The sequence below is a fragment of the Pelodiscus sinensis genome, chromosome 1 (assembly GCF_049634645.1).
Source record: "Pelodiscus sinensis isolate JC-2024 chromosome 1, ASM4963464v1, whole genome shotgun sequence".
Taxonomy (NCBI): Eukaryota; Metazoa; Chordata; order Testudines; family Trionychidae; genus Pelodiscus; species Pelodiscus sinensis.
The window spans coordinates 190,968,264-190,995,254 of NC_134711.1; the positions used below are offsets into that span (position 1 = coordinate 190,968,264).

Below are 26,991 nucleotides of genomic sequence, written 5' to 3' on the forward strand. Positions count from 1 at the left end.
TGCACACAAAATCAGCAGCCTCAGAAGATCTACTTCTTTATGCAAGTGTTTCGCAGGAGTCAGATCCAGGGTATCTATAAATCATTGCAGCTCCACTGAAAGCCATTCTCATTAGCTCATTAGCACTGAGGACATGCTAAGAACTGTATGAGACACAAAATCACAGGCACTGCCTACCCTGAGGAGATTTCTAGTCTAAAATGATTGAAGCAGGGAATTAAAATGAAAAAAGTTTATGAATGGTTAGAACATTTTCAATAACTTACCACACAGTAACCCTTCCTCTCTAATCAGCCTGCGAGCCATGAGAAAGGACTCTGTGTCATTGGACTTGCACCACAGATCCACCACCTGAAAGGAGGGAGAGGAAGATTATTAGGGTCCTAGAAATGTTATTTGGGGCTCTCTGCTTCTGGTGCATTCTACTGTGTGTAGGAGGCCTGGTTTTCAGAGGTGCTGAGCACCTGCAGCTTCTGTCGGTGTCAGATCACTTCCCCTGTGCTATAATATGAATACATATGGTCAGGAGGGCTGACAGCCTCCGTGGGCCCGTGAGCAAGGTATGGAGGGGCCAGTTCCAGGCTCCTGGAAGGAGCTTCAGGCACAGAGGTGAGGCTGGGGCAACCAGCCCTGAGTGTTACCTGGTGTGTGCCATGCCGGTGCCCCTAGCGCCGCACGGAGCATTCTGCACAGGGCCCAAGCAACCCTCAGCACTGCAGTGCCATGCACCTCCCCCCTCCCCCCAGCCCTTAGAGCTGCACAGAATGCATGGTGTGGTAATCCAGCAGTGATTTAAAGATCCCAGAGCTCCGACTGCCACTACCACAGTAGCAGCCGCCAAGAGCCCTGGGCCCCTTTGAATCATCAGCAACTGCCCTCTTTGCCTCCCCCTGCCCCCGTTGGCAAGCTTACATAAGGCAAAGCACCTATAGGCTTCAGCTTCCACTGGCATGAATTTTACCTACATCAACACCTCATATGCTCCTGCAAACTCTACAGAAGTAAAAAAACTCCGGTCATCTGAAGAAGTGGGCGGTGCCCACGAAAGCTCATGATACCTTCTACATGTTTTGTTAGTCTATAAAGTGCTACCAGACCATTTGTTGTTTTTTAAGTTTATAGAAGTAAAATAGTTAGCGTCTAAAGTCTTTTGAGTAGCAGTGGGTTGAAGAAGTGCTCAGATCCCAGTCTGGGTCAGAATTAAGTGAGGGTTCAGGGTTTTGCTGAATCCAGGAGACAATCAGAGGTGCTAATGGCTTGCCAAGTACTTTTGTGGTGATTTCAGGCCAAAGCTCTAAGGATGGGCTCAAATTCAAGCGCGGTTACTCAGCCACATTAAAACGTAAAGGGGTTCAGAGATTCTGATTTTGTGTGTTACTCTGAGAACAAGCTTTCTGTGGGAGACAGGAAGTAGGGAAGGAAGACACTCAGGCTAAGCGAGGGCTGTGAAGAACTCCAACTGGTGGGTGAGGGAGTTGCTGTGTGAAGAAGGAAGTGAGATGATGTTGTTTTACTTTTGGCAATTGGTTTAATATAACTGGCTCTTTGCTTGTCTGCTGTGTCTTATAGATTGTAAGCTCTTCCAGGCAAGGTCTCTTGACTCTTCCATAGGTGAGTGAGGGCAGCTTGTGAAGATTTTTCCCCTCAATAACTTTAATCTAGCTAACTTAGGGTTTACTGGGCTTCAAATAGCTAGTAACAATAATGAAAAGCACTAGGACCTATGACTATTATTAACAAGGCAAGAAGAACTGCCTGAAAGTTTGTAAAGACAGACAGAATGACGGAGTGCAGCACTGCAGTGCTATTTCTAGTTCTTTCTTCAGTTTGGCTTCTCCCTCCAGCTCATTTAGGTCAGACAGTGCTTTGGCAGGTTCTCATCCACCACCCACCTTCTTTTGCCTTCGTAACTAATTAAACTAAACTTTCAACAATTAGAGACGAGCCAGAACTGGACCCTGGATGTGAATATGGGGATGGTTTGGTCCAAGAGCAAACTTCATGCCTGGGTCCTACTCCCCCAATCCTCATTTCTTGTCCTGGTGCTACTTACTGATCTGTCAAGCACAGTTGGGATAAAGTCATGTCCAATCCCCTCCACTTCCATGGTTGCATCCTTTGCCGTGTTCAGCTCACTAGGCAGAGCGACAATGGAGCCTTCGGGATCTACACCAACAATCTGAGAAGGAAGAAACCCTTGTTAGCCACACCAAGAACTAGAAACATGAAGCAGAAACATCAACAATGAAAAAAGTTACCTGTGTTCAAATATTTGGTTGCAACACATTTTTCTTTCCAAAGTATGAATGAAAATTTCTGTCCACTGCCATGACCAGTACCTTTCTCCTGGAATTTTTCCTCCTCATCTGCTTTACAATTTATTCTTTAAGTGTAGGGAACTAAAAGTCTTCAGGATTAGTAATGGGCTGTAGACTGCAATGTTCCCGCTACCCCGTCCATATGCGGATTTTTTCCCATCCATGTGCAGAATAATTTTATTCACTGAGGCATGTGTGAATGTGCACCACCAGTAGAAACAATAAAACCTAGATGTGGGCTCTCTGCTGCGCACCATTTGAATCTCTCTGAGTGGCTACACAAGCACACAGCTTACAGGAAATACTTCACGGAGCCTTGCACCTCTGTGTCACTAGTGTGAATCCAACTCATGTTGAGTGTAACTGAAAGTTGTTATCAAAAGGGAGCTGCAGCGGCATACTTCCTAGTTCTGAAAAAGCAGCTAGGCAGATGCTCTAATAATGAGGCTCAATCAGCTGCAGCTGAGCTAGTTCAAGAGCATTTCTCTAGTCATAGGAAAGAGCAGGAAAAAAAACACACACGGTAGCTACTAGCCCTCAATGCACAGGTCAGTCTTTCTACCTACTTTGCATTCTGGGCACTTCTCCTTCAGCTTCCTGCCAATGCCAGTGACGGTGCCCCCTGTGCCAGCTCCAGCCACCACCATGTCAACCTTGCCTGTGATTAAATGAAGAAAGATGAATTTAGACTAGAGAATGGAAATGTTCCCCACAACTGATTTCTTCTGTTAGGCCACATCAATAGGTAATTTACAAATGTTCTGGTGCACAGTAGGGATGTAAGCGACTAGTCGACCAAAAGGGGTGGAGAGCAGGAGCAGGTGCTGCAGGGAGCTGCCTTAAAAGCCGGTTCCCCCCAGCACCATCTCTGTGGGAGACAGGGGAGGCAGTGGGGTAGCGGGGACCAGGCGCAAGCCAGAAATCAGCTGATTCCCAGCTTGCGCCCAGTCCCAGACACTGTGCCTCAGCTTTTAAACTGTGACTCCCAGTTCTTACAAAAACAATGAGAAGTTCTGTGGCATCTTATAGACTAACAGATTTTTTGGAGCATAAGCTTTCGTGGGCAAAGACCCACTTCGTCAGATACATGTAGTGGAAAGTACCTGCCTCTGGAATTTCCATGCATCTGACGAAGTGGGTCTTTGCCCACGAACGCTTATGCGCCAATAAATCAGTTAGTCTATAAGGTGCCACAGGATTTCTCATTGTTTTTGCAGATTCAGACTAACACGGCTACCTCTCTGAGACTTGTCCCAGCTCTTAATACATTTAAAAATCAGTAGTGCAGCAGAAGGGACCCGGCACGAGCTGGGCCAGCTGATTCTGGTCTTGCGCCGGGTGCCCCCGCTGTGCTCCAGCATCTTACATTTAAGTGTAAAGGCTGGAGCACAGCGGGGAGACGGGGCACGAGATGGAAATTAGCTGTCTCGGCTTGCACTGGATCCCCCCCGCTGCCTTCCAGCCTTTTAAATGTATTAAGAGCCTGCCGCTGCAGCTCCCCTACTTATCGACTAATCCACTAATCAATGGAAAAGCCATCAACTGGTCGATTAGTTGATTAAACTAAATTTAACATCCCTAGTGCACAGAGACACTGTGCATGTCAAATGGACACACTTCACACCAGAAGGCAGAAGCTGTGAGGCGTTAATAAGCTTCACCCCATTGTGCTTTGATAGATCATTCGTTTGGCAACTCCATCTTTTTGGACAGCGCCGTGTTGCTATGCTGCAGACATATTAAAGAGAGCACCCCCTGGTTTAGCTGGCTTTCACATCCAGCCAACAGAAAGAGCCGGATTCGGCTCCGATGACACCAATACAAGCCAGGAATAGCTCCACTGAAGTCATATTTCAATGAGGTAAGAGTGGTGGAAGAGAGAGAAGAACCAGGTCCTGAGAGTTTTAGGCTGTAATTACACCAGCAAACATGAGACACACTTCATTACTGGCTGCTGCCAGTGCTAGTATAGTGCACGGTATAGCATAGGCAGGGTTCAGGCTTTCTGGCCATCACTGTTAATTAACCCTGTTAAAACACCTGAGCCCTGTTTTCACTAAGTCTTTCACTCTTTCTACTACTGGTGATGGGTTCCATTTTTGCCCATGTAGACAAGGACTGAAACTCTTGGCTATTGGCTATTCCAGCCACCAGATTAAGATGGATTAGTCTCTGCAGCTCCTGACAAATTTTGATCCATTTAATTTACTAATGATTTGGCTGGATCAGCTACAGTACACTGGTTACTCATATGGGGTGATACCCCTACAGCAGCCTCTTAAACCATTTAGTCCTCTTAACTCACCTATTACAGTGGTGCTACCATGACTGCAGAGAGCTGGCCACCTTCTGTGTGTCATCTGGCACTTATGTCATTTGTATATATTCCCTGTACGTAAAAGGGGCGCGGGCATAAAGGGCCATGAAAAATGTTCCCTCTAATCTTTTCCACCCATGTCCATATTTTTTCCATCCATGTGTGGAATAAAACATTATGCGCACCAAGGTGACTGCAAATGTGCACCACCAGTAGAAACAAAAACCTAGCTGTGGGTGCTCTGCTACTCAGCTGGGCAGCATTTGAATCTCTCCCAAGTGGCTGCACAAGCACACAGCTTACAGGGAACACTGGCCATGACTCCTCATTTTAAAACTGCGCCTTCCCACTTTTTACTGGCTCTAAGGGTGAGCAATGGAGGGAGGGAGAGGAGAGGAGTGGCTGGTGAGGTTTGGCGGATAGGGCAGTGTGAGAGCCAGGCCTTGGGTGAAGAGGTGGTGTGAGGGGTGGGGCATTGGGGGGAATGGATGGTGTGAGGGCGGGACTCTGGGGGAGAGGTGAAGCAAGGGCAGGGCTTCAGGGGAATGAGCAGAGAAGGGATGATGCAGGGGCAGGCCTGTGGTGCATGGGGGTGGTGCTACCGTTTGGGCATCTCTGTTCCCCCTTTTTAGGGCACTTGCATGATGCCTATGTCATAGCTGAGCACAGTAGAGGCAGTGAGCTGAAGCCCCACTGGTTACAAGTGAGAGGAGACTGCTGGTGAACTCATTTCCATGTAGGGATCCACCTCTTTGCAATTTGCTTCCTCCCAGGGTCCAAATTAGCCCAAACGTGTTGAGCCTCAGGTAGGGCGACCATCATTCCCAAAGGGAAAGCGGGACACCACACCTGGCTGGCCCGAGACTCCCTCTCACCCCTCCTGTGGGGTTGGCCGAGATAGGGGCTGGCCCGAGCACCTTGACTGAACATCTCTCCCCTCACAAAGGGCAGGCTGGGCTCTGGCAAGTAGTGAGGCACATGCTAGATAGGGTAGCAATATTTCCTAAAGGCAGAGACTATCGTTGCAGCTCGCTTGAGCCTGCTTGCCCCACTCCCCACCGGAGCCCTGCTTCCTCCCACAAGGCTGGTGTGTCTGCTCACACCTCCACCTGCACTTTCCTCCAACAGCCCTACATCCCCATTTTTGACAAAAACGGGCATTTATGCCATTTGCTCTTATTGAAAGTTGGCATGTCCAGGACAGGGCTTGAGAAAAGGGACCGTCGCAGCCCACATGGGATGTATGGTCACCCCTGCCTCGGGGCACGTTGCTCATCTCTTTCGCTAGGCTTTGAGCACTAGAAGGGAATTGTAATTCCAAGGGTGGGGAATTGTTCAGGGAGGAGATGGGTCATACCAAATTGCTATGGCTAAGGTTAATTCAGAAAGATGTCTGCACTTATCAAGACCGCCTTTCTATGTGTAAACAAGCTCATAAAGTAGCATAAGCCTCCCTCCGAGAGCTATGGTCTGTGCAATCAGTGGCTGAGAGAGAACAAACAGTACCTTCGCACTGCTCCAGGATCTCCTCAGCAGTGGTGTCGTAATGAGCCATAGGGTTGCTGGGATTCCGGTACTGTTTATTTCAACAGAGAACAGCAAATGTTAAAGTTAACAGGCTGGGTTCAGCTACTGAATTAAGAACAGCTACCGAGGTTTTTTACACAAGGCATAAATGCCCTTTCCTGGTCCTCCACAACATTGCACCACAATTCAAGCAGGCCCAGGGAAAGGAGCGTGGTAGCTAGTAACTTTGCATCTTGGGCCTTAGTGAGGTACTGCAATGTGTGGTGTGTTCTCTGGGGAGGGGCTACACAGAAGGACATGAATGTTGTCTCCAGCTATGTCCCTAAATCCAACCCAACCTCCCCACCCAAGACACAGATTGGTAGAAAGCTAGGTGTTAGCAATGCTGTTGGATGGCGCATCTTTTTATGACTGAAAACAGAACAGACAGAGCCCGATAAAGAGACGCCTGAGGGTGAGCTGCATGAGGTAATGGGGTGAGGGGGTGTAGCGTCTGAACAAGGGAATTCTGGAGGCATCACGCTGGCAGAGACTGGGAACAGGCATGATTAGGCACTAGGGGGAAATGATGCTCATAGGATTGCTGTGACACTGTAGAATAGGTGTTGTTTGTGCCTCCCCACCGTGCTGATCCCTTGCTACTGTTGGGTGTCTATGGGGGTAAAGCCTCTGTGCCCTACTGAGACCTATTCCTGCTGGGACAGAGTAGGCTGCTGGCCTGGCCATCCCATGTCTTGTTCATCTAGAGCATAGGTTCCCAAAATGGGGGGGGCGTGCAGAAATTCCAAGGGGGGAGTGAGGTGACCCAGACCCTTCCCTCCCGCCATCAAGTTTTGCTGCCTCAGCTCAGTCAGTTCCTTTTTTTTTTTTTGCTCAACAAGTTTGCTATTTGTTTGGTGTGTGTGTGTGTGTGTGTGTGAGGGTTTTTCAAAAATCAGAAAGGGGGCATGATGCCAAAAAGTTTGGGAACCACTGATCTAGAAGAAAAGCACTCATACTCATAGCTGCCTCTTAGGCAGCAGGGCTAAGGTGTTAGGGGAATGAAGGCACTCCCAGAACTCTGAGCCCTATAGCTCGTGCAAGGCTGGCATGGGTGTGTCTAGTAACAGTGGTGCAATGCTGGCAATGTTTGGTGCTTTTCTTAAGGCTTTTTTTGCCCAGTGAGTCACGAGGAAGCCAGGAGCAGAACTGAGAAGTGTCTGACTCCCAGCCCCAGGCTTAGTCCTGTGCTGCCTCTAGGACCCTCATTTGCAGAATTTGTTGAGAAGGTCAATGATTATCTAGGCGAGAAATTTAAACTAATCTCTCCCTCCCTGGGGTGAGCCCTGTGGCAGGAATGTATGTTCCCTGAGCAAGTGATCCATGAATGTATGCATCAATAGTTGGGGCAAAAAGGGGCTCATTCCAGTTACCACTTCCCACTCTGACTATTGCAAGCAGTTTCTTCGACCTTAACTGTGAGCCTGTACTACACAACATATATTTTCCCACACTGCAAGTCAGGATGGAAACTCTCTCAAGCATAAAAATGTACTTTAAAGTGATGGTAGAAGATTCTCCAGAGAGAACAGGGTCAAAAATGTGCTCAAACCCCCAAAACTTTGCCACAGATTCCACAATCTCCGAATATGCCTCTTATTTTGTTTTTGCAGCTCAGTGCTTCGAGGAAGAGAAGTCAAGTCACATGTGCCATAAAAATCGAGCATCTGTGTTGGGGAGAAGAAATGCAGCAGCCAGAAGTGCCGCATCAGTACTGAGCAGCTGACAGCTGTGTAGCAGAATGAGAGAGGGGTGTTGACCTGGGCAGCCCTGCACAATCCAGATTTAGGGAGAATCCCAAAAGTGATTGAATTTACCTGGTCCAGAATGTGGGAGTTCGGGATTTCATATCTCAGCCTGCGAGCAACAGAAACATTAGATTCAGGAGAATCAAACTTGGTGCATGGAGTCCTTACAATCTCAGTGCCAAGAGCTCTCAGTGTATCAACCTGTAAGTCATAAAGCAGACACAATAAAGATGACTTTCTTCACTGCTGGTAATCTGAACCCTTAGAGTCATATTAGAGTTAAAAGCCAAGACTGGGCTTTGCATTCATGAGACATTTAACATTTTGAGTGTTTTAAAGATACAATGTCTAATTTTCAGTATCGCTATTTTTTTTACATCATTCTGGTGCATAGCCTTTAAATTGGTCAGAAATATCTCCTGAAAATACTCACACATACACCATGGACTTGGCAGCCAGAGTATAGGTAGAGCAAACAGGCCTTAAGCACAGGAACAGAGTACCCAAGAATGAGTGTTTATTGACAGAGGGACATTGTTGTCTAGTGGTGAGAACAGGGGAGTTAGGTATTAGAGTTTCTGATAATTTGTTGTATGGGTTATTACAGCTGGACTGAGGAGGTGGTGTTTGATCAGGGATGCCATTTAGGAGGGCTAAGGGACAGTAGCTCCCTCATGCTTAAGGTCTGTTTAAAGCAGGGGTTCTCAACCTTTTTTGGTCCCCGTAACTCCTTGGCTTTTAGTAAACCTTCCCGTACCCCCTATTCAATATGAAAGGAAATAAATTCTAGACTCTAGAATCCACAACTTTTTTCACTAACATTATTACTTTTGGAGTATTTCAATTAGGATAATTTAGTTATTTACCAAATATTCTCCATACCCCATTGACAAGCTTCTCGTACCCCCTGGGGTACGCATACCCCAGGTTGGGAACCCATGGTTTGAAGCCCATGCCCTGACTACTCCAGAGGCAGTTCTTAAATGCAACAGTTCTGGCTGTTTGCAGCTTTGTCTTTGGGGTAGGGAGTTTGATATAAAAAGAGGGAGGCAGGGTGATTAAGAACAACAAAAGGCTGGACATTCCAGTAATTGAAGGATCTGTTAGATCATCATTAAAACATTGCCGGGTACTCCACTTAAAAGATAGGTGGGGGAAGTGTTGTGCTGCAGGGATCTGCATTTAGATCACTGCTGTTAAACTTCTCATAAATGTTCTTGAAAAAGGGGTAAACAGTGACTACTCCAAAGCTGAATGCAAAGAGTTACAAAAGGGATCTCACAAAACTGGATGACTGGGCAACACAAAGGCAGATGGAATTCAGTGCTGATTAAGTGCAAAGTAATGCGGGGGGAGGGAGAGATATAATCCTGACTATAAATACAAAAACGGGGTCTAAAACAGCTGTTACCACTCAAGAAAGAGATCTTCTGGATAGCTCCTTGAAAACATCTGCTCAATGTGCAGTGTCAGTCTAAAAACTAAAAAGCTAACAGAATATTGGGAATCATTAGAAAAGGAATAGATAATAAGACAGAAAATATATTGTCTCTATATAAAGTCATGGTATGCTTACATCTTGAATACTGTATCAAGATCTGGTCACTCCATCTAAAAAAAGATATATTGAATTTGGAAAAGATACAGAAAGGGCAACAGAAACGATTAAGGGTAAGGAGCAGCTCCCATATGAGGAAAGAGTAACAATACTGGAACTTTTCATCTTGGAAAAAATGATTAAAGGATATGTTAGAAGTCTAGAAAATCATGAATGGTGTGGAAAAATAGAATAAAGAAATGTTATTCATTCCTTCACTAACATAACACAAGAAAAACTTAAACAACAAATAGTCTTGTAGCACTTCAAAGACTAACAGAACATGTAGATGGTATCATGAGTTTTTGTGGGCACAACCAACTTCTTCAGATGACCCGAGTGTGAAGACCGGTCATCTGAAGAAGTGGGTTGTGCCCACGAAAGTGCATGATACCATGTACATGTTTTGTTAGTCTTTTAAAGTGCTACCCGATCATTTGTTGTTGTTTAAGTTTTTCCTCTTACAGACTAACTCAGCTACCCCTCTGAAGCTTTAACATACAAGAAAATGACCCAATTAAATTTATAGGCAGCAGATGTAAAACAAAAAAAAAATATTTTTTCACAGTTAACTTATGGAATTTTTTGCTAGGAGATGGTGGAAAAGTCCAAACTATAACAGGGCTTCAATTAGAATAAAATCTGTTCAAGGAGAACAGGTCCATCAATGGATACTACCCAGAATGGGCAGGAAGCCTGAAGCTGGGAATGGGCAATGGGATGGATCATGATAATTACCTCTTCTGTTTATTCCTCCAAATGCACCTGGCATTGGCCACTGTTGGAAGACAGGATCCTGGGCTAGAAGAACCTTTAGTCTGACCCAGGATGGCCATTCTGATGTTCTTATATAGAACTGAAACGTATCTGCTCCTTGCTGTAACCCATTAGTTCCCACTTCCCTTCCAGAGCTAAGAGAGCGCCCAGGAGTCCTTACAGGGTCTGTCTCTCTCCTCACAGTTAGTAACAAAGTAAAAATATACATTAACTTTTGAAGACTAACTTGTGTCCCTTAAGTAACTTGCCACAAGATGTCAGAATATGTTAGTGTTAGCGCTGAGTGGGTCTAATATTTATTTAATTTTCTTTCTTTTATATAGGAAGTAGATACAGTGCTCCTGCTAACTGCTAAGTTGTCTGCCAAAAAAGCAGTTTTTTCCAGTGCCTTAGTAGCTAGGGCAGGTGGAGGATGGAAGGAATTTCCCCCCCTCCCCCATTGGTGCTTGGCCTGTACGGAGCATGCTCAGCAACACTGCTGAAACCGCTGTCTTCAGTGTGCCTCCTCATGCTCCCCCGGCCCCCCATCATGGCATGCACAAGTCGCCCCTTCCCCCCCAATCTGAAATGGTTCCCCTGTGTTTGATCCAGATTACATTTAGGTTAGAGTCAAGGTTTGAGCCAAATCAGGGCTAAGATTTAGGTCTGAATTCAATGATGCCAAAGTTCTGAGAACTGTTGTTGTGAAATTTTTGCCCCAAATGGAGGAAATATCACAAGATCATGTGACATTTTGGTCATCTTGATGGGGTTTCTACCATCTTGAGAAATCCGGTTAACACTCCTATGAGGTAATGAAATATCTTCAGTTCACATAGAAGGAAATGGAGGCAGCGGGAGGTTAAGTGATTGGTCAGAAGTCATGCAAGAAGTTAGCCACAGAACTGGAAATAGAACCAAGGAGCCCTGCATACCTTTCCTTTGCTCTAACCATCATCACACGCTCTCAAACACACAAAACTGCATCCTCTCTGCACAGGAACGTAACACCTATGGCTAATACATTGCACCAGCTGCATAGCAGATGCCAGCTAATCAGTCACATTATCGCTGCTTGCTTCATCATCAAGAGAACTCTTTTTAATAACAACAAAAATACATCATTGCTTGTCATTAGAAGGAGTGTTCCCCATATAGGAAAGGGTTTGCTAATTCTCAAAAGAGAGAACTTTCCTTCTTGCTAGGATTTTAGTGTAACACTATAAAGGGTTCTGACCTTTTCAATGCTCATTTTCTCTGGCATCACAATGATGCAGTGGTAGCCTTTCACTGCAGCAACCAGGGCCAGCCCGATGCCTAGGCAGTGGGGGAGGAAAGGGAATTAGTCAATGACAGCACTTGGCAAGGTCAACTGACATTCATATCCTCCTGTGCTTCTTCTGTTAATCTGTCTCGTTGGTAACTGTAGCTCATGGATTTGCACTTATAACCTAGATCGCGTCTTAGACTTTTTGCATGCGGACAATCCTAGGGTAGGAGGATGTTCTGATTTAAGCGCTTACTTAAAGTGAAGGGACTGGAAAGACTCAGAAGAATTTTTCTGCAGTCTTCTGTTTTCCCACGTGTGTCGTTTTTACAATATGGGAAAGATGTAATTATCCTTCGCTGCCTGCTCTCCGCAGAGCTGCTTCACACCCCCCACCCCCAACAGTCTAACTCGTGAGACAAAACTGCACACGCGCCAGCCTCACTCCCTGGCTAGTTGCCCAAGCGTATCTGTGCTCCAGTTTCACTCTGAATGATTGACACAGCCAGCTGGATGGGGATGGGAAATGAGGCTTTAGACTGTGAATTGTTACAAGAGGATGGGCAGGACATTCGTGAAACACTCTGCAAGACTCACAGACCACCATGCAGACCCAGACCAGTGTTGGAGGGGGTGTGGAATCACACACACAACCTCTAGGCAAGTGCAGGATGTAGAATTCCCTTCTGAGCTGTGGCATCTACACCATTGTGTGGGGTGCAGATGAATCCCCTCCCCCAAAATATACTGGTCTTGTTTGGGCTGCTGGTGCAAGGAGGTGAGGGGAGATGGACCCGTAGCCTTAGCTGCTTGGGAGCAGAGCACACCCTGACACAAAGAAGATAGATGCTGCATGGCCAGTTGTGCCTGCTTCTTGTGCAAGCTACACAATGGGAGAAAGCTTCTACACCTTCGCTCCCAACCATGGACTGGCCCTAGCTTGTTCCTAGCCAGGTGAGGCTACATATGGCAGATGTGGGAGAAACAAGATATATTTGTAGGCTTGGCAGAATTCAATTTTCATTTGCTATACCATTTTGATGGATCATATCAATGTTTATTTTTAAGCATTCAGAAACATTTTATGGGAGAAGGTAAGAGAATGGTTTACATCTGTAGACACTGAGGGCACGTCAAGATTATGTTTTAATTTCAAAAGAGGATAGGCAAATTCCATGGGAATTTGCATATCTTCTTCGATTGTTTTTTCGAAAGTTGGTCTTTTGAAAGTGAAAGTAGTCTGGACGTGGGGGGGTTTTGGGAAAAAAACCCTATTTCGAAAAACCGCGTAAACCTCCTTTTTTTTAGGAAGAGCGATTTTTCAAAAAAGGGTTTTTTTCCCCCAAAATCCCCTGCGTCCAGACTACTTTCACTTTCGAAAGACCCACTTTTGAAATTAGAACATAGTCTAGACGTGCCCTGAGATTAAAAAAGTTAAACCTTTATAGCTGTTCACACACAAACTGTCAACATCACATGTCAAAATATACAATGTAAAGGGCTCTCAAACATCAAATCCCACCGGCTTTTACTATTCATTTGCTCGCCCCATTTGTAACAAGCCTAATTCAAAAGTCCAAATCACTGGATTTTGCCTATAATTAGACCTCAAGCAGCATTTTTCTTACTTTGTCTACCTGCAAATTTTGATTATAACAATGGGAATATTTTTCCATTGGTCTGTGAGAGTGCATTGAATCAATATTTACTGGCATTTCTAATCCTGCCAAGCCTATTTATTTGATGGGGGAATTCAGGGAAATTCCCCTGTGAAAACCAGCCCTAACTATTCAATAACCTTGAAGCCAGGAAATGTGCTGTACATGTGCCAGCTCCTCTAAGACCTTTTTGTTAATGCCTTATGGTTAGCTAGCTACCCAGGGTTACCACACACTAGGGCTATGTCTAGACTGGCATGATTTTCCGGAAATGCTTTTAATGGAAAAGTTTTCCGTTAAAAGCATTTTTGGAACAGAGCATCTAGATTGGCATGGACGCTTTTCCGCAAAAGCACTTTTTGCGGAAAAGCGTCTGTAGCCAATATAGACACACTTTTGCGCAAAAAATCCCCGATCGCCATTTTCGTGATCGGGGCTTTTTTGCGGAAAACAAATCTGAGCTGTCTACACTGGCCCTTTTGTGCAAAAGTTTTGCGCAAAAGGGACTTTTGCCTGAATGGGAGCAGCGTAGTATTTCCGCAAAAAGCACTGATTTCTTACAGTAGGAATTCAGTGCTTTTGCGGAAATTCAAGCGGCCAGTGTAGACAGCTGGCAAGTTTTTCCGGAAAAGTGGCTGATTTTCCGGAAAAACTGGCCAGTCTAGACACAGCCTAGTTCTGCAGCTTTGTCGCCTTGGAGTAGTTTTAGGAATTTCAGCATTAAATCACCTCTGAGTTCTTACTTCCTCTGGTGTGTTGCAACAACTAGGCACAGTTTGGGGGCAGGTGAGCTGAGGACAGAGACAGTTATAAGGACAGAGGCTAATCTCCAGACTGAGGCACATAATGTAGTGCACAGGTGTGCGACTGTTCATCAGACCGGGGGTTAATTTTCTCTCTCATGCTTTCCCTGCACACATGAATACAGCAGCAACAGATGGGGACAATTGGCAGCAGAAAAGGGAAAACTGCATTTACCAGAAATGGTTTAGCAAGCTTGACTGTCCCTCTTCATTGTATCTTCATTGTAGTTGGAGCTGAAAGGCGCCATAAACCTCCATTCTCCTCAGTAATATCAGGTGATCTATTCCATAATCACGCTGTCTAAATGCAGGGCTACGAATCCAGTTCCTACCTGTGTTTCCTGATGTTGGCTCAATGAGTGTGTCTCCAGGTTTTATGATCCCTGCTTTTTCAGCATCCTCCACCATCCTGAGGGCAATTCGATCCTTCACACTCCCTCCAGCATTGAAGTACTCGCATTTTGCCACTAGAATTTGAAGGGAAGTCCCCATTACAAACAAGCCCACACCAAGCTCTGCTATCAAACACACTAAAACTGTCACTACAGAAGGAGAGAAGCATGTCAGTTCTTCACTGCTTCTCACCATTCGCCACCCAACAAGAGCTCAAAAAGCATGTCATTGTAATTAACCATTAGGAAACCTCTAAACACATCATTAGCTGCAGCATGGATCTACAGCCCAAGGGCCAGGTACATAATTTTATTTTACATTTTAATAGCATTTTTATTCAGTGAAATTCAGGTAGATAAATGATAAGTACTACTAATAAGTGCCACATTTCTAAGTCTGTTTCAAGAGTTACCAGTCCTTCCATTTCTGGACACACGATGATTGCTAGGTTGGGTCACACACTCCTAAAGTGGACACTTCCCATCCAACGATGGCCATTATCAGAGATGGGAGAGCTGAGTGCATGGCTCATTGGCCTCTTCTGGTGCAGATATTCCTATGTCTTTAGAGGCTGACAAAGATGCAGAGCTTTGAAAGTGACCTTTTAAGAGGTTTTACAATGCTGCCTGATGAAGTAAATAATTATCACTGAGGCAGGTTCCAATGCTCTTACTCCTGTTGATAGTACTACAGAACCAGTTGAGGCTACCTCTGAAGCCAAGGGACTTTTGAGACTGGCTTCAATTGGATCAGGTTGGGACCTTATTCTACAAAAGGCTCCACTTAAGTTAGTGGAGCCGGAACCACAGTTGGGGTAAACTACTACTCAGTGAGAGAAGGGTAACAGAACCTGGCCTTATTTGTTGAAAGTCCACAACGAGACTCATTGCTGGACAGAACAAGGAGGAGATACAGAGGAATTTACAATCTCAGAGCCAGTTCATGTCACCCTCACCTACTCTGAGTTGTTAGGAACTTACTCTGCAAGAAACGCCTTATGAAAACAAAATCGGTAAGGTATGTACTTTCAGGGTTCAAATTTTATGAGGTAAATTACCAAAATCAGGCTACAGGGACAGTCCAAAAGCCATAATGTGATTATTTTTAGTCATTCCTACAGCACTGTTAACCCCTTGTTCACATCAGTTACTGCAAAACTTTATTTTGTGATGCACTTTGCTTTAATCTACAGGTCTTATAAAAGCAAACGCAAGGCCACTCCTATAGCTAATTTTCCCCTTCCAGTCTTGCAAGAGGAGAGAACATCCTGATAAATAGCAGCTCTGTGTATCTTCCTGGTTTGCCCACTGTCTTTTTGAACAAGCCCCTTCTGTGTCTCCTGGTAACAATACATGCCTCCTGGTAATTACCTCCAATGTATGGGTATGGAGAAGTGCACAAGCAATTAACAATCTGCCACTGCTTAGAGCCCCTTTCCCACACCAATCCCCTCCACAGTCTTTGATATAGGGGTCCTATATCAGGGGAAAGGTACATTGGAAAATGCCTTATCTCAAAATGAATCAGAGTGAAAAGAGAATGGGAATAGGACCCCAACATTGGGAGAAAATAAACATGTTATCACTATTAGCCCAGAGACAAGGAGTGGAACAATAACTGTTTGCTTTTCCTGATTTCTCTTAGCACCTCCAGTGCTACAGCCTGCACATACAGGACCTTATCCTCCGCTGAAGGACTGGCAATCCTCCAAGGGATGCAAGAGATGCTGTTCAGGGACCAAGCGACTGCATCCCAATAAAGAATTATGAAGACAGAGGTGTGAAGGGATGGTTTCCTGTAGTGTTCACAAAAGATCAGACTGGAATGCACAGCCCAGGAAAGGGACCTGATGCAGAGCAAGACAACTGTATTGGAGCACATCCCTGACTATTTCCCTAATCGGTTGGGGCATTTTGCAGCCGTGCCCTCTCCAGCTGTCCATAACATTCAGAAAGTCTCTCCACCTCCTCCTCCCATCCCTTCAGTGAAGCTCTCTCCCTTGTGCTTACAGATGCGCAAAATTCAGTGGCTGCTATCACAAGAGGCACATCATCCAACTGTGTCATGAGACACCTCCACCTTCCCTTCAGTCTTTCGCACTCTGCTCTCATTGGACAGCCACTCACAAGCTAGCTGGTACCAGCCTCTTTCTAGGAGTGGTGGTGGTTGTGCTGAGTGGGCCTTAGGTTCTCCTCCCCATGAGGTGCTATCCCCTGCTTCTCTTCTCCCACCCAAGACCCTGCCCCCTAGCCAGGCTGAAAGCTGGAGATGGGCATTAGTAAGAGCCACCTGGGGATCCTGGGCAGCTGTGGGGAGCCCTGGACTCTCTACCTGCCCTGGGTTATGCACCCTGGGGACGGGGACATGGGACAAGGGGTGCTTTTAGGCATCCCACCCAAGGCACATGAAGGAACCAGAGTTCCCTACAGAAGCCTGGGCTGCCTGAAAAGCTACAGCTTCCAGCCCAGCCAGGGGGTGCGGCCATGGGGGAAACGCAGGGCAGGGCTCCTGCATGAGTCCCGCTTTGCCTGTGGAAAAGGTGATCCCCCTATCGCTCAGAAATGTGTCCTTTACCATGCTGCCTTACAGCAATTCTAAAAGGGAATCATGGGAATTTTTTACTTTGACCCCTCCTGGTCCCAGAATCCCTTTGGGTTCCAGTAGGCATCACACATTGCACAGCAAGAAAAATCTCAGCATGTGTATAGTGCCAAATGGCACCATCAGATATCTACCTAGAATGCTGCATAGTTAATTTGAAAGGAAAGCACATTAAACTAGCATAACAGAGTGGAAGGTGGATGCATATCACTTCAATATAGTTAATTTGGTGCACTTAGATCGAACAAGGTAATCTGAATTAATACACACACTTCCTCAGGGAAAATACATGTACAACCTTTCACTAAAAATATATCTGATTTTCACAACACGCCAGCTTTACTCAGACGCAGAAAAATAAAATCCAGACACAGTACAAGGTACTTGGCTCACAGGATAACACGACCAGCATCAGAAACTATAACAATCTGTAGGATAAAAATTTCTGAGGCAGGCTATGATATTCTGTTAAGAACCCCTATTCTAAATTTGGAGTCTGGGACTGGCACACACACACAGTACATGATGGCAACCCCCTCTTCCCCTCCACGCACCTAGCCCAGGATGGGAGACAGGACAAGACACATTCAATGGTGCTAGGAACAAATGTGCCATTGTCAAGTACTCCTAATGTCTCTGCTTTAATCCCCAGATGGACCACATCAGTGCAGAGACGCCATCTTGAAGCTGACAGACATCACCACTGAACACATAATTGATGTCTGCTTTGTTAAAATACTTGTTTTACTGGAAACACTATGTAACTTTATATTATTGCTCTTATTTTGCCTCACAATTAGCACCTATTCAGGGATCCAGGATCTGACTCCCCCCGCCCCATCACTTTGATCTGCCCATTGAGCATCCTATGTAATTAGTTGTAACCTACTGTTTGGCAGTGTTCACTGAGCCTAGCAGGTGTATGTGACACTCCGCCAGTGCTGTGTGTGTCAAACTCTCCTGCTTGCTTCGCATATGGTGTCCAGATTCTGTTCCTTCAAATCCAACTCTGCTCAGGAGGGTTGGGGGAAAGACTATCTCAGCTTTCAAGGGAACACATCCTGGCTCTACTGAGCCAAAAACCCACTGGCAAAACACACAGAAAATAAACCCCCGTGGGAAGGCACTGGAAACCACACACTGAATCTGACTGCAGAGAAACAGCAAGAGAAACTGTGTTCTACAGATGTGCAGTCAAGAGAAAAAATGTCCAATTCAATTCAGCTGAAAGCAGCTGAGAATGTCATCCACAAAAGCCAGCATGCCAGGGGCTCCTTGCCTATGCTAGCCAATGTGTGCTAAGCCCTGCCCCTCTCTCAGAGAGAGGCACCCTCCGCTGCTTGGGACTCTCAGCCACACATCCTCTCGGTGCCAGGCAGCGACACTATTTTAGCAAGGAGGAAAAGCCTCATCACTTGTAACCCAGTAGCTATAATATTCACCAAGATGTGGGAGCCTCTCGGTTCAACGCCCCCCTCCGCCTGATGGGGAGAAAGGCCTTGAACTGTGGTCACCCACTTCTCAGGTGCGTGCTTCAATCACTGGGCTATGGGATATTCTGGTGCAGGGCTTCCTCAGCCTCTCCTGTTGAAGCTCTTGCACTGTGGAAGTCCAGCCCTTCCTCTCTCTCTCTCTGACATCTTGTGCAGACTTCTCATGCTTATCAGACCAGGCTTTCCAGGTGAGCTACGGGATGGAAAGCCTCCCCTCCAGTTTATGCATCCCTCTGGGTCATCTGGCATGTGACCACAGTGCACGTGCTCAGAGCAGAGACACAGGAGCGGAAAGAATTTTACTGCAAAAATGTAGGCACTGATCAAGTTTAGGTGCCTACATGGGTTAGGAGCATCTGAGCAGGAGTTTTGTGAATCCCACTGGGGCCTGGTTCTGGGATTTAGGAGCCTAAATCCTTTGGTGAATCTAGAGCCTCATCTCTCTGCCTCAGGCCTGGTCTGTAAGAACATAAGAACGGCCGTACTGGGTCAGACCAAAGGTCCAACTAGCCCAATAGCCTGTCTACCAACAGTAGCCAGTGGCAGGTGCCCCAGAGAGGGTGGACCGAAGACAATGATCAAGCGATTTGTCTCATGCCATCCCTCTCCAGTCTCTGACAAACAGAGGCCACAGACACCGTTTCTATCCCCTGGCTAATAGCCTTTTATGGACCCAACCTCCATGAAATTATCTAGCTTCTCTTTAAACTCTATTATAGTCCTAGCCTTCACAGCCTCCTCTGGCAAGGAGTTCCACAGGTTGACTATGCGCTTTGTGAAGAAGAACTTTCTTTTATTAGTTTTAAACCTGCTACCCATTAATTCTATTTGGTGTTCTCTAGTTCTTCTATTATGGGAACTAATATATAACTTTTCTTTATCAGCCCTCTCCACACCACTCATGATTCTATACTACAGGGTTAGATCAACATAAGCTGCCTTGCATCACCCTCGCTGTGGAAGTGTGTTCACTTAAATTTGGCTGCCATTGATGTAAGTCCTTCCTTTCACCCAGTTAGTAACTCTACCTCCCTGAGTGGTGTAGAGTCAGTCAATGTAATTAGATTGACACAGCATTAATGTAGACTGGGGATGGGCAAAAGGGCCTCTGCAGGACGGATACGGCCAGCCAAGTGGGTTAATCCAGCCCACAGATGCCCTACCACTCCCCCTCCCCCAGGCCAATCAGGAACTGGGGACAGGGGAGTGTGCAAAGTCTCCTCCCCCACCAGGGGCGTGCAGCGCTTAGAGTCAACCGCCAGGGTTTGACTAAGCGCCACACAGCCCTGGCAGGGTGGGGACAGGGAGTTAGAGACTTCATGTGCTCTCCTCATCCCCAGGTCAATTGGGCAGTGGGGGGAGAGCACGGGAAGTCTCTTCCCACTGCCAGGGCCATGGGCACCTAAAGGGAACCGCCAGCTGTTCTGAATAGCTGGCCGTTCTCTCTGCGGGGCAGGGACATGCTCTTCACCTCCAGGCCAACCCTGTGGGCAGGGAAGCATGGAAGTGTCCTGGCCCTGCCCCTTCTGCCCAAGGCTCCGCCCCTTCTGGGGCAGCCCAGGGTCACTTCAAACGTTTCTGAAGTGCTTCTCCCCCACCCCCCATCTGAAATTATTGCCCAACACTGGAGTAGACCCTGCACTGCTTAAGTTGCCTGTCACCATCAGGTCCAAATAAAATCTGTGACTTATTCTAAACTTAATAAGTACAAGCCCCTCCATCCTTTTCCTAACACACCTCATGTGGAGAAAGGAATAGGTAAACTCCTCATGTGGTAAGAGACTTCTGTTCCCGCTGGGCAGACTCCAACAGCTTGCACACCTACCTCTAATGTAATTGCCTTTCTATTTATTTGGCCTTCTAATATATATCGTACTGATAAATGCAGTTGTCAAACATATGAAGCGATTTTCCTGTTGGGCACATGTAGGCGTTTGAGAGGAGCCCTCACCGAAGGTATCCCAGAAAGTGGAATCACACATACCAGAAGGTTCATTGGAACTCATGCAATGCCATATGATGCACATAAATGTGGCAACAACAACTATGTGGGTGAGACCAGTGTTCCCTCTAATTTTTTCCACGGCACGTGCAGAATGAATTGTATTAATTGCACCAATGTGGAGGTGTGACGACACATCACCTCTATATCAGTGCACACAAAATTCATACAGCAGGGGTGGGGCTTGGAGTGTGCAAGAGGGCTCTGGGCTGCGGCAGAGAGGGTTGGAGTGTGAGGGCTCCAGCTTAGGGATGTAATAGTGTAGTTGATTAACCAATTAACCAATAAGCAAAACCTTACAGGTTAATGCTATAGACTATACGCATTCCCCTCCACTCACCCCAAGTAAATTTTTTAGGAGGCTGGCCAGCAGACTGGCTCAGTTCTGGCTTGCCACGGATCCGGGACCTACCCCTGCTGCAGCTCTGCATTTAAAGTGTATTAGGAGCCAGATGGGCAGGCAGCCCAGCTCAGTTCCAGTTTGCACCAGGTCTGGGAGCTCAGACGCCCCCTAAACAGGGGGCGCTGCCACTCTGAAGGCCTGGAGGTGAGGAAAGCGCATGAAGTCTTTGCCCCCGCCCCCACAAAGAGAACCGCCAGCTGTTCTGAACAGCTGCACAGGGCAGCAGGCAGCCAGTCTGTAAGGGGAGCTGGTTTTTAAACCGACTCCCCTCACGGACCAGCTCCCGCCTGGCACCCTGTGCGGAGTGGCAGGGGGCTTCTTGAGAGTGAGACTAGAGTGCAATATCTGCCGCTCCTGCATATCCCCCCCCTCCCCCCCGGGTGCCTATAGAATAGTTGACTAACCGATAGGAATTCATAAGGTTAATTGACTAGTCAATTAACCGATATTTAACATCCTTACTCCTCTAGCTAAGGGTGTGAGCTCCGGAGTGAGGCCAGGGATGAAGAGCTCGGAGTTGGGGTAGAAGGGTGGGGGGAAGTGGGGTGGGGAGAAGTTCTTTCAGGTCTTTCTACCCACAGCAGCACATGGGCTGTGGGGGAGAAGTGCATTTTCCTGCCACAGCTCCATGCTGGGGCTGGGTTGGGACAGAGAGAGGGGCACCTCTACCTTAGCCGCAGCAGATCCATTCCAGAGCTAGGTTGGTGCCAGCGGGGAGGGAAGCCTCTCCCTGCCATGGGAGGTTCTCCCTGTCACAGACCTGAGCACCTGCATGGTGCTTAATAGGCTGTTGTGTGGCTGTGCTGCTTAGAAGGAACTTAACGGTGAGAGCAGACAATCATGAAACCTTTCAATGAACTCGCAAGAAAAATGATACAAGACAAAAACAGCTGATCCCTTGTGGACAACCACTTATCACAAAGCAACTGTTCTGTATCTGACCTCTCAGTCCTCCTTCCCAAAGGAAAACCTGCACAACACCTTCAAAAGACAAGCTTGGACACTTCCACTCATAACCTTGCTAGTCACTGAACATCAGGCCCTTAATAAAGACAGTGGATTTATGGCTTAATCTCTAACCTACAACTCCATCGCTACCTCTTTTTTTGAAGTTACCTCACCTTGAATGATCTTTTATGGTATATGTTATCTACTTATGCTAAAAACTCTGTTTCCCTTTGCATTTAGTTGCGTCACTCAGGGGCTATGTCTACTCTTTGAATGCTACTGCGGCACCCCTGCAGTGCTTCAGTGTAAACAATAGAGAAGGATTCACTCATTGGTGTAGTTCATCCACTTCCCCATGAGGCAGCAGCGAGGTCAATAGGAGAATTCTTCCATTGATCCAGGGCTGTCTACACCTGAGAGGCGTAGCTACGCCAATGCAAGTTTTCAGTGTAGACCAGCCCTAATTATCTTTCCCAGACCTGAAGAAAAGCTCTCTCTAGCTTGAAAGTTTGTTTCTCTCACCAACAGTAGGTGGTCCAGTAACAGCTATTACCTCACATGACGCAACAGAACGATATATTCTGGCTTTGTCTAGGATGCTAAGTTTAAAGCGCAGCTCTGGCAGCTTTTTAATGCACCAATGTGGGCACGGCAAGATCACTCAGAGAGCTCTCCCAGAGCTCTAGATACTCACCTTCACAGGGAGTAGCTAACAGCTCTGGGAGCCTGTTTACATTGATGCTTTAGAGCTCTGTAACTTGGGCTACGTCTACACTGCAGAGCTATTTTGGTATCCCAAAATATCTATTCCGTGTCTTTTGAGCGCGCCCGTTATTTCAAAATATAACGGGCTCGCTATTCCAACATCCCTGTAAACCTCATTCCACAAGGACTAAGGGATGTTTTGGAACAGCAATTTATTTCAAAATAAGTGCTGCATAGACAGCACCAAATTTTGAAATAAGCTATTTTGAAATAACATCGAAATAAGATACGCAATTTGCATAGCTCAAATTGTGCATCGTATTTCGACCTACAGTGCAGTGTAGCTGCACCCTTGCTGCGCTCGGTGGTGGTGTTTTCTCAGCTCCCAAGTGAGAAAGTTACAGCACTATAAAGTGGCAGTGTAGACAAGCCCTCTGAGACAGCTGCAGAGTGCCAGGGAGTGTATCAAGAACATTTCAAGAGGATATTAAAAAAAAATGTTAAAAATATTTCTATGCTGAGTACCCCTCCACCCGCCAGCGTAGTTACACATGGGGCTGGTAGGCTTTGAGCACTCTGCTGGAGTTGAATTGGGAGGGAACAGTAAGGAGGCGGATGCATGCAGCAGCTGATGGGAAGAGAAGAGGAGGGACCCCAGGCTCCCACAGCACCTCCACGTTGCTACATATTAGCCAAGGTCTCGTTCTCACCCCACCCTTCAGCACTCCCCCAGCCACTGACCTAAGCAGCAGGCTTCATTACTCACATACTGCAACCTCAGTTGCCAAGATTTGTGCTGCTCCATTTCTTAGTCCCTACCATTGCTTGGGGCAGGAAGTATGTAGGAAATCAGCAACCCTCTGATCTGTGAGAAATGCCACATGCAGAGCTTGATAAAACCTGGCAGCTGGGTAGTTAGTGCAACACACAAATCCAGGCTCAGTTCAACTCAAACCTTTGCCTTCTGGTTCATCTTTAACGGAAAAAATCATGAATGTATAGGGGGAAAAAAGCCTAACGTCGTATTATATTTAATCCATCTCCTTTATTTCGAAAAACTGTTTTCAAGTCTTTAAAAATATTTAGTACCACTATCTGAGGGTCTGCTAGTTCAGCCCTGACATATGAAGCGTAGCTTTATCCACATCAGTCTCAAGATATTAGAGAGAAAGTGGGGGATGTAATGCCTTTTATTGGACCAACTTCTGTTGGTGAGAGAGAGAGAAGTTAACGCTAAACAATCTGTTCCACCAGGCATTTTGCTGGGATGTGCAGACTGCTCTTCCCAGACCTGAAGAAGAGCTTCGTATGGCTCAAAAGCTCATCTATCTCACCAAATGCAGTTAGTCCAATTAAAGACATTTCCTCCCCCTTCCTTGTCTCTCACTAATTCAGGAAGATGGGCAGACAGGAGAGAGATGCCACCACCAGCTCTGCCTCAGTTCTCCATCTGTAAAATAGGGATAACAGCATTGCCCTACCTGACATGGGTGTTGTAAGGATAAATACATTAGACACTGTGTTGTGCTCATGTACTACAGAATTGTGGATCTTACAGAATAAGGTGACCGGATGTCCAGTTTTTAATTGGAACACCCAGTCAAGGAGGGACCCTGGAGGCTCCAGTCAGCAGCGCTAATTAGGCCATTCAAAGTCCAGTCGGTGGTGCTGCGGGACTAGGACAGGATAGTCCCCACCTGCCCTGCCACAAAGCTGCACCCCAAAAGCACCCAGAAAATCTGGCACCTAGGTGGGGAGTTGGCAGGATTCCACATACTTCTCCCACCTCAAGCACCAGCTCTGTACTCCTATTGGCTGTTTACAGGCAAAGGAGTTGGGGGGCTGGTGCCTGAGGGCAAGAGTAGTGTGCAGAGCCTCCTGGCCCCCCTGCTTAGGAGCCAGAACTACTGGCTACTTTCAGAGCACAGTGTGGTGCCAGGAGAGGCGGAGAATAGTCTGCCTCAGTCTTGCAGCACCTTAGCCCTACAGCAGTGGTCTCCAAAGTGGGTTGCTCGCACCACAGGAGGTGCACGAGATGATCCGAGGGAGCACATGCCACCACGCAACAGCTGAGAGGGGAGACTCCTGTTTCACAAGACATCTGAGGGAACCACTGACAAAGGGGGAATGTAGCGAGCCAGAGGTAGGGCCTCAGGAAGGGGCAGGGCAGTGGTGAGGCCTCAAGAAGGGGTGGGGATAAGATGTTTGGTTTTCTGTGATTAGAAAGTTGGCAGCCCTACTACAGCACAGATTCTTCTGCATTGTGCTGGTCCTCCCAGCTTCTGCCAAAAAACCAGGAGCAGCTGCTACAATCAGCTCTGAGATTTTTCTCCCTCCAAACCCGGTGACCTGTGACCCTGCTACTCATCAACTACACACAGTACTGCAAATGTCCTCAACACACAATCTATTTAAAAAAAATGGAGATTTAAAAAAAAAAAACCAATCACAAAATACTCAGGCTCCAACAGCTGCAAAAATGCAGCTGAGTGGTATGGCTAGTAGTAGTAGTAGTAGTATTAAGAGTCTTTGTGAGCAAAGCAGCTTGTAGGATCCAGGCTTACATTACTGTCAGGTGCTTGTTGCCTTGCCATGTGAAATGAAGACTGCCATTTTAGCTAGGATAAATACTCGTAATATAACCCAAGGTCCAGAGGTTAGCCCAGCTACGCCAGCTTTCCGGTCATGCTTTCCCAACCTGTAGTAACAGACTCTGTCATAAAAGAGGCTTTGTTTATTCCTCCCAGCTTTTGAGCGTGTCACTGAGCTCAGCAAACCTGAGAGAAGTGCAGTGGAAGGGAGATACTCACAGAGCTCACACTTGAGTCCATAGGCCTTTCCAATCTTGTTGATTCGAACCAGAGGGGTGCGGCCAACTTTCTTCAAAATATTTGGCAGGATGTTTGTTTCTTCTGGCCTGTGTTAGTTGCGAAAGAGAAAAAAAATACTGAGGGAGGGTAACTGTGACTGTGATTCAAATCTGCATAAAAAGGAAACCAGATCAAAGGGAGGCTTCATTGTCTGCAGAAGAGTAGGGCTGTGGGAGATTGATTCCAGAAGGACATGACCATAAGTAACTGCTTAGGCTGCTAGTATCAGTGATGGAAAAGGTCTCTGCCAATTGGACTACAGGAGGATGTGGCATAATGGTAGCAAATACTGCCATCTCCTATATCAGCACCCTTAGGGTGAATTTACACTGCAGGGCTTAACTCGAAATAAGCTATGCAAATTGAGCTACATCAATTGTTTAGCTTATTTTGAAATAGATTCTTTCGAAATTGGGAGAGTCCACACCGCACTTATTTCGAAATAGAACACTCTTCCTCTGACTTCCCTTACTCCTCGTACAAGGAGGATGACTGGAGTTGGAGTAAGTCGTCCTCCAGCTTGACAGTATTTTGACACTATTTCAAAATAACAGCCTGCTGTGTAGACGCAGACTAAGTTATTTCATAATAATGCTAGTTCTTTCAAAATTGTGTTGCAGTGTAGATGTACCTAAGGGTATGTCTAAACTACATCCCTCTGTCGAAAGAGGAATGTAAATTAGACAAATTGAAAGTGAAAATGAAGCACAGATTTAAATATCCTGCACTTCATTTGCATAATTGCATCACAGCGGTCTTTTGAAAAAGGGTATTTTGAAAGTGAAACTGTCATCTAGATGTGATTCTTTCAAAAAAAAATCCCCTTTTTCAAAAGATCCCATACTCCTCTCCAGGAGAGGCATAAGGATCTTGTGCAAAACAGGGTTTTTGTAAAAAAAAAAAAAACCCCACGTCCACACTCCTTGTTTTTGCACAAAAACCCCTTGCGCAAAAATGGCTTGAATAAATTATGCAAGTGAAGCACGGCGATATGCTAATCTGTGCTTCATTTGCACAGGCGCTTGCTGCAAACACTGCAGTGTAGACGTAGCCCTAGTCAGCTACCTTTGTGATGCAACTTGTATGAACACTGTTGCCTGTTTAGAAAGCAAACATGTCCCCTCTTCCTGCTTGCCCTTCTGCTTGCTTACATCCCTGGCCGTGCATGTATGGATGAGCTAGAAAGGGCTTTGAAGAGCCACATGTTAACAGAATTGGCATTGTAGCAGCCAAGGCGGCAAAGCTCAGCTTTGATTTTCAAAAACACATATTCGTGACCCTTTTCCTTGTGAAGTTAGCTTTGCAAATGTAAATTACCATAACCTGGCAATTAGGGGGAAAGAAAAAAGAGAAAAGAGAAAAAAAAGAGAAAAAATGACTTAAGCCAGTTAAGCACCCTTAGGCCAATCTACAGATAGATGTGTGAGCAAAATAGTTTGGGGACAGCAATGCTTGTTGACATTTTCAGTTGTCTGTGAACCAGCTTTTTCTCACATTATATAGCTAGGACCCCTCCCAGACATGCAAGGGCAGACTATAGCAGTCA

At 46.3% G+C, this 26,991-nt stretch overlaps 1 protein-coding gene across 2 annotated transcripts in view; it reads right to left on the bottom strand.

Annotated features, from left to right (window-relative positions):
• LOC102444730 (cystathionine beta-synthase-like) overlaps nt 1-26,991 on the bottom strand; it is a 64,581-nt gene that overhangs the window by 12,954 nt on the left and 24,636 nt on the right. For both annotated transcript variants that reach the window (XM_075912298.1, XM_075912299.1), the window contains 8 exons: nt 25,386-25,492; nt 14,363-14,497; nt 11,540-11,619; nt 8,019-8,150; nt 6,142-6,211; nt 2,885-2,976; nt 2,054-2,179; nt 267-351 (listed from right to left, as the gene is read on the bottom strand). In XM_075912298.1, the coding sequence (XP_075768413.1) occupies nt 267-351; nt 2,054-2,179; nt 2,885-2,976; nt 6,142-6,211; nt 8,019-8,150; nt 11,540-11,619; nt 14,363-14,497; nt 25,386-25,492 (827 nt within the window). The remainder of the gene's footprint in view (nt 1-266; nt 352-2,053; nt 2,180-2,884; nt 2,977-6,141; nt 6,212-8,018; nt 8,151-11,539; nt 11,620-14,362; nt 14,498-25,385; nt 25,493-26,991) is intronic.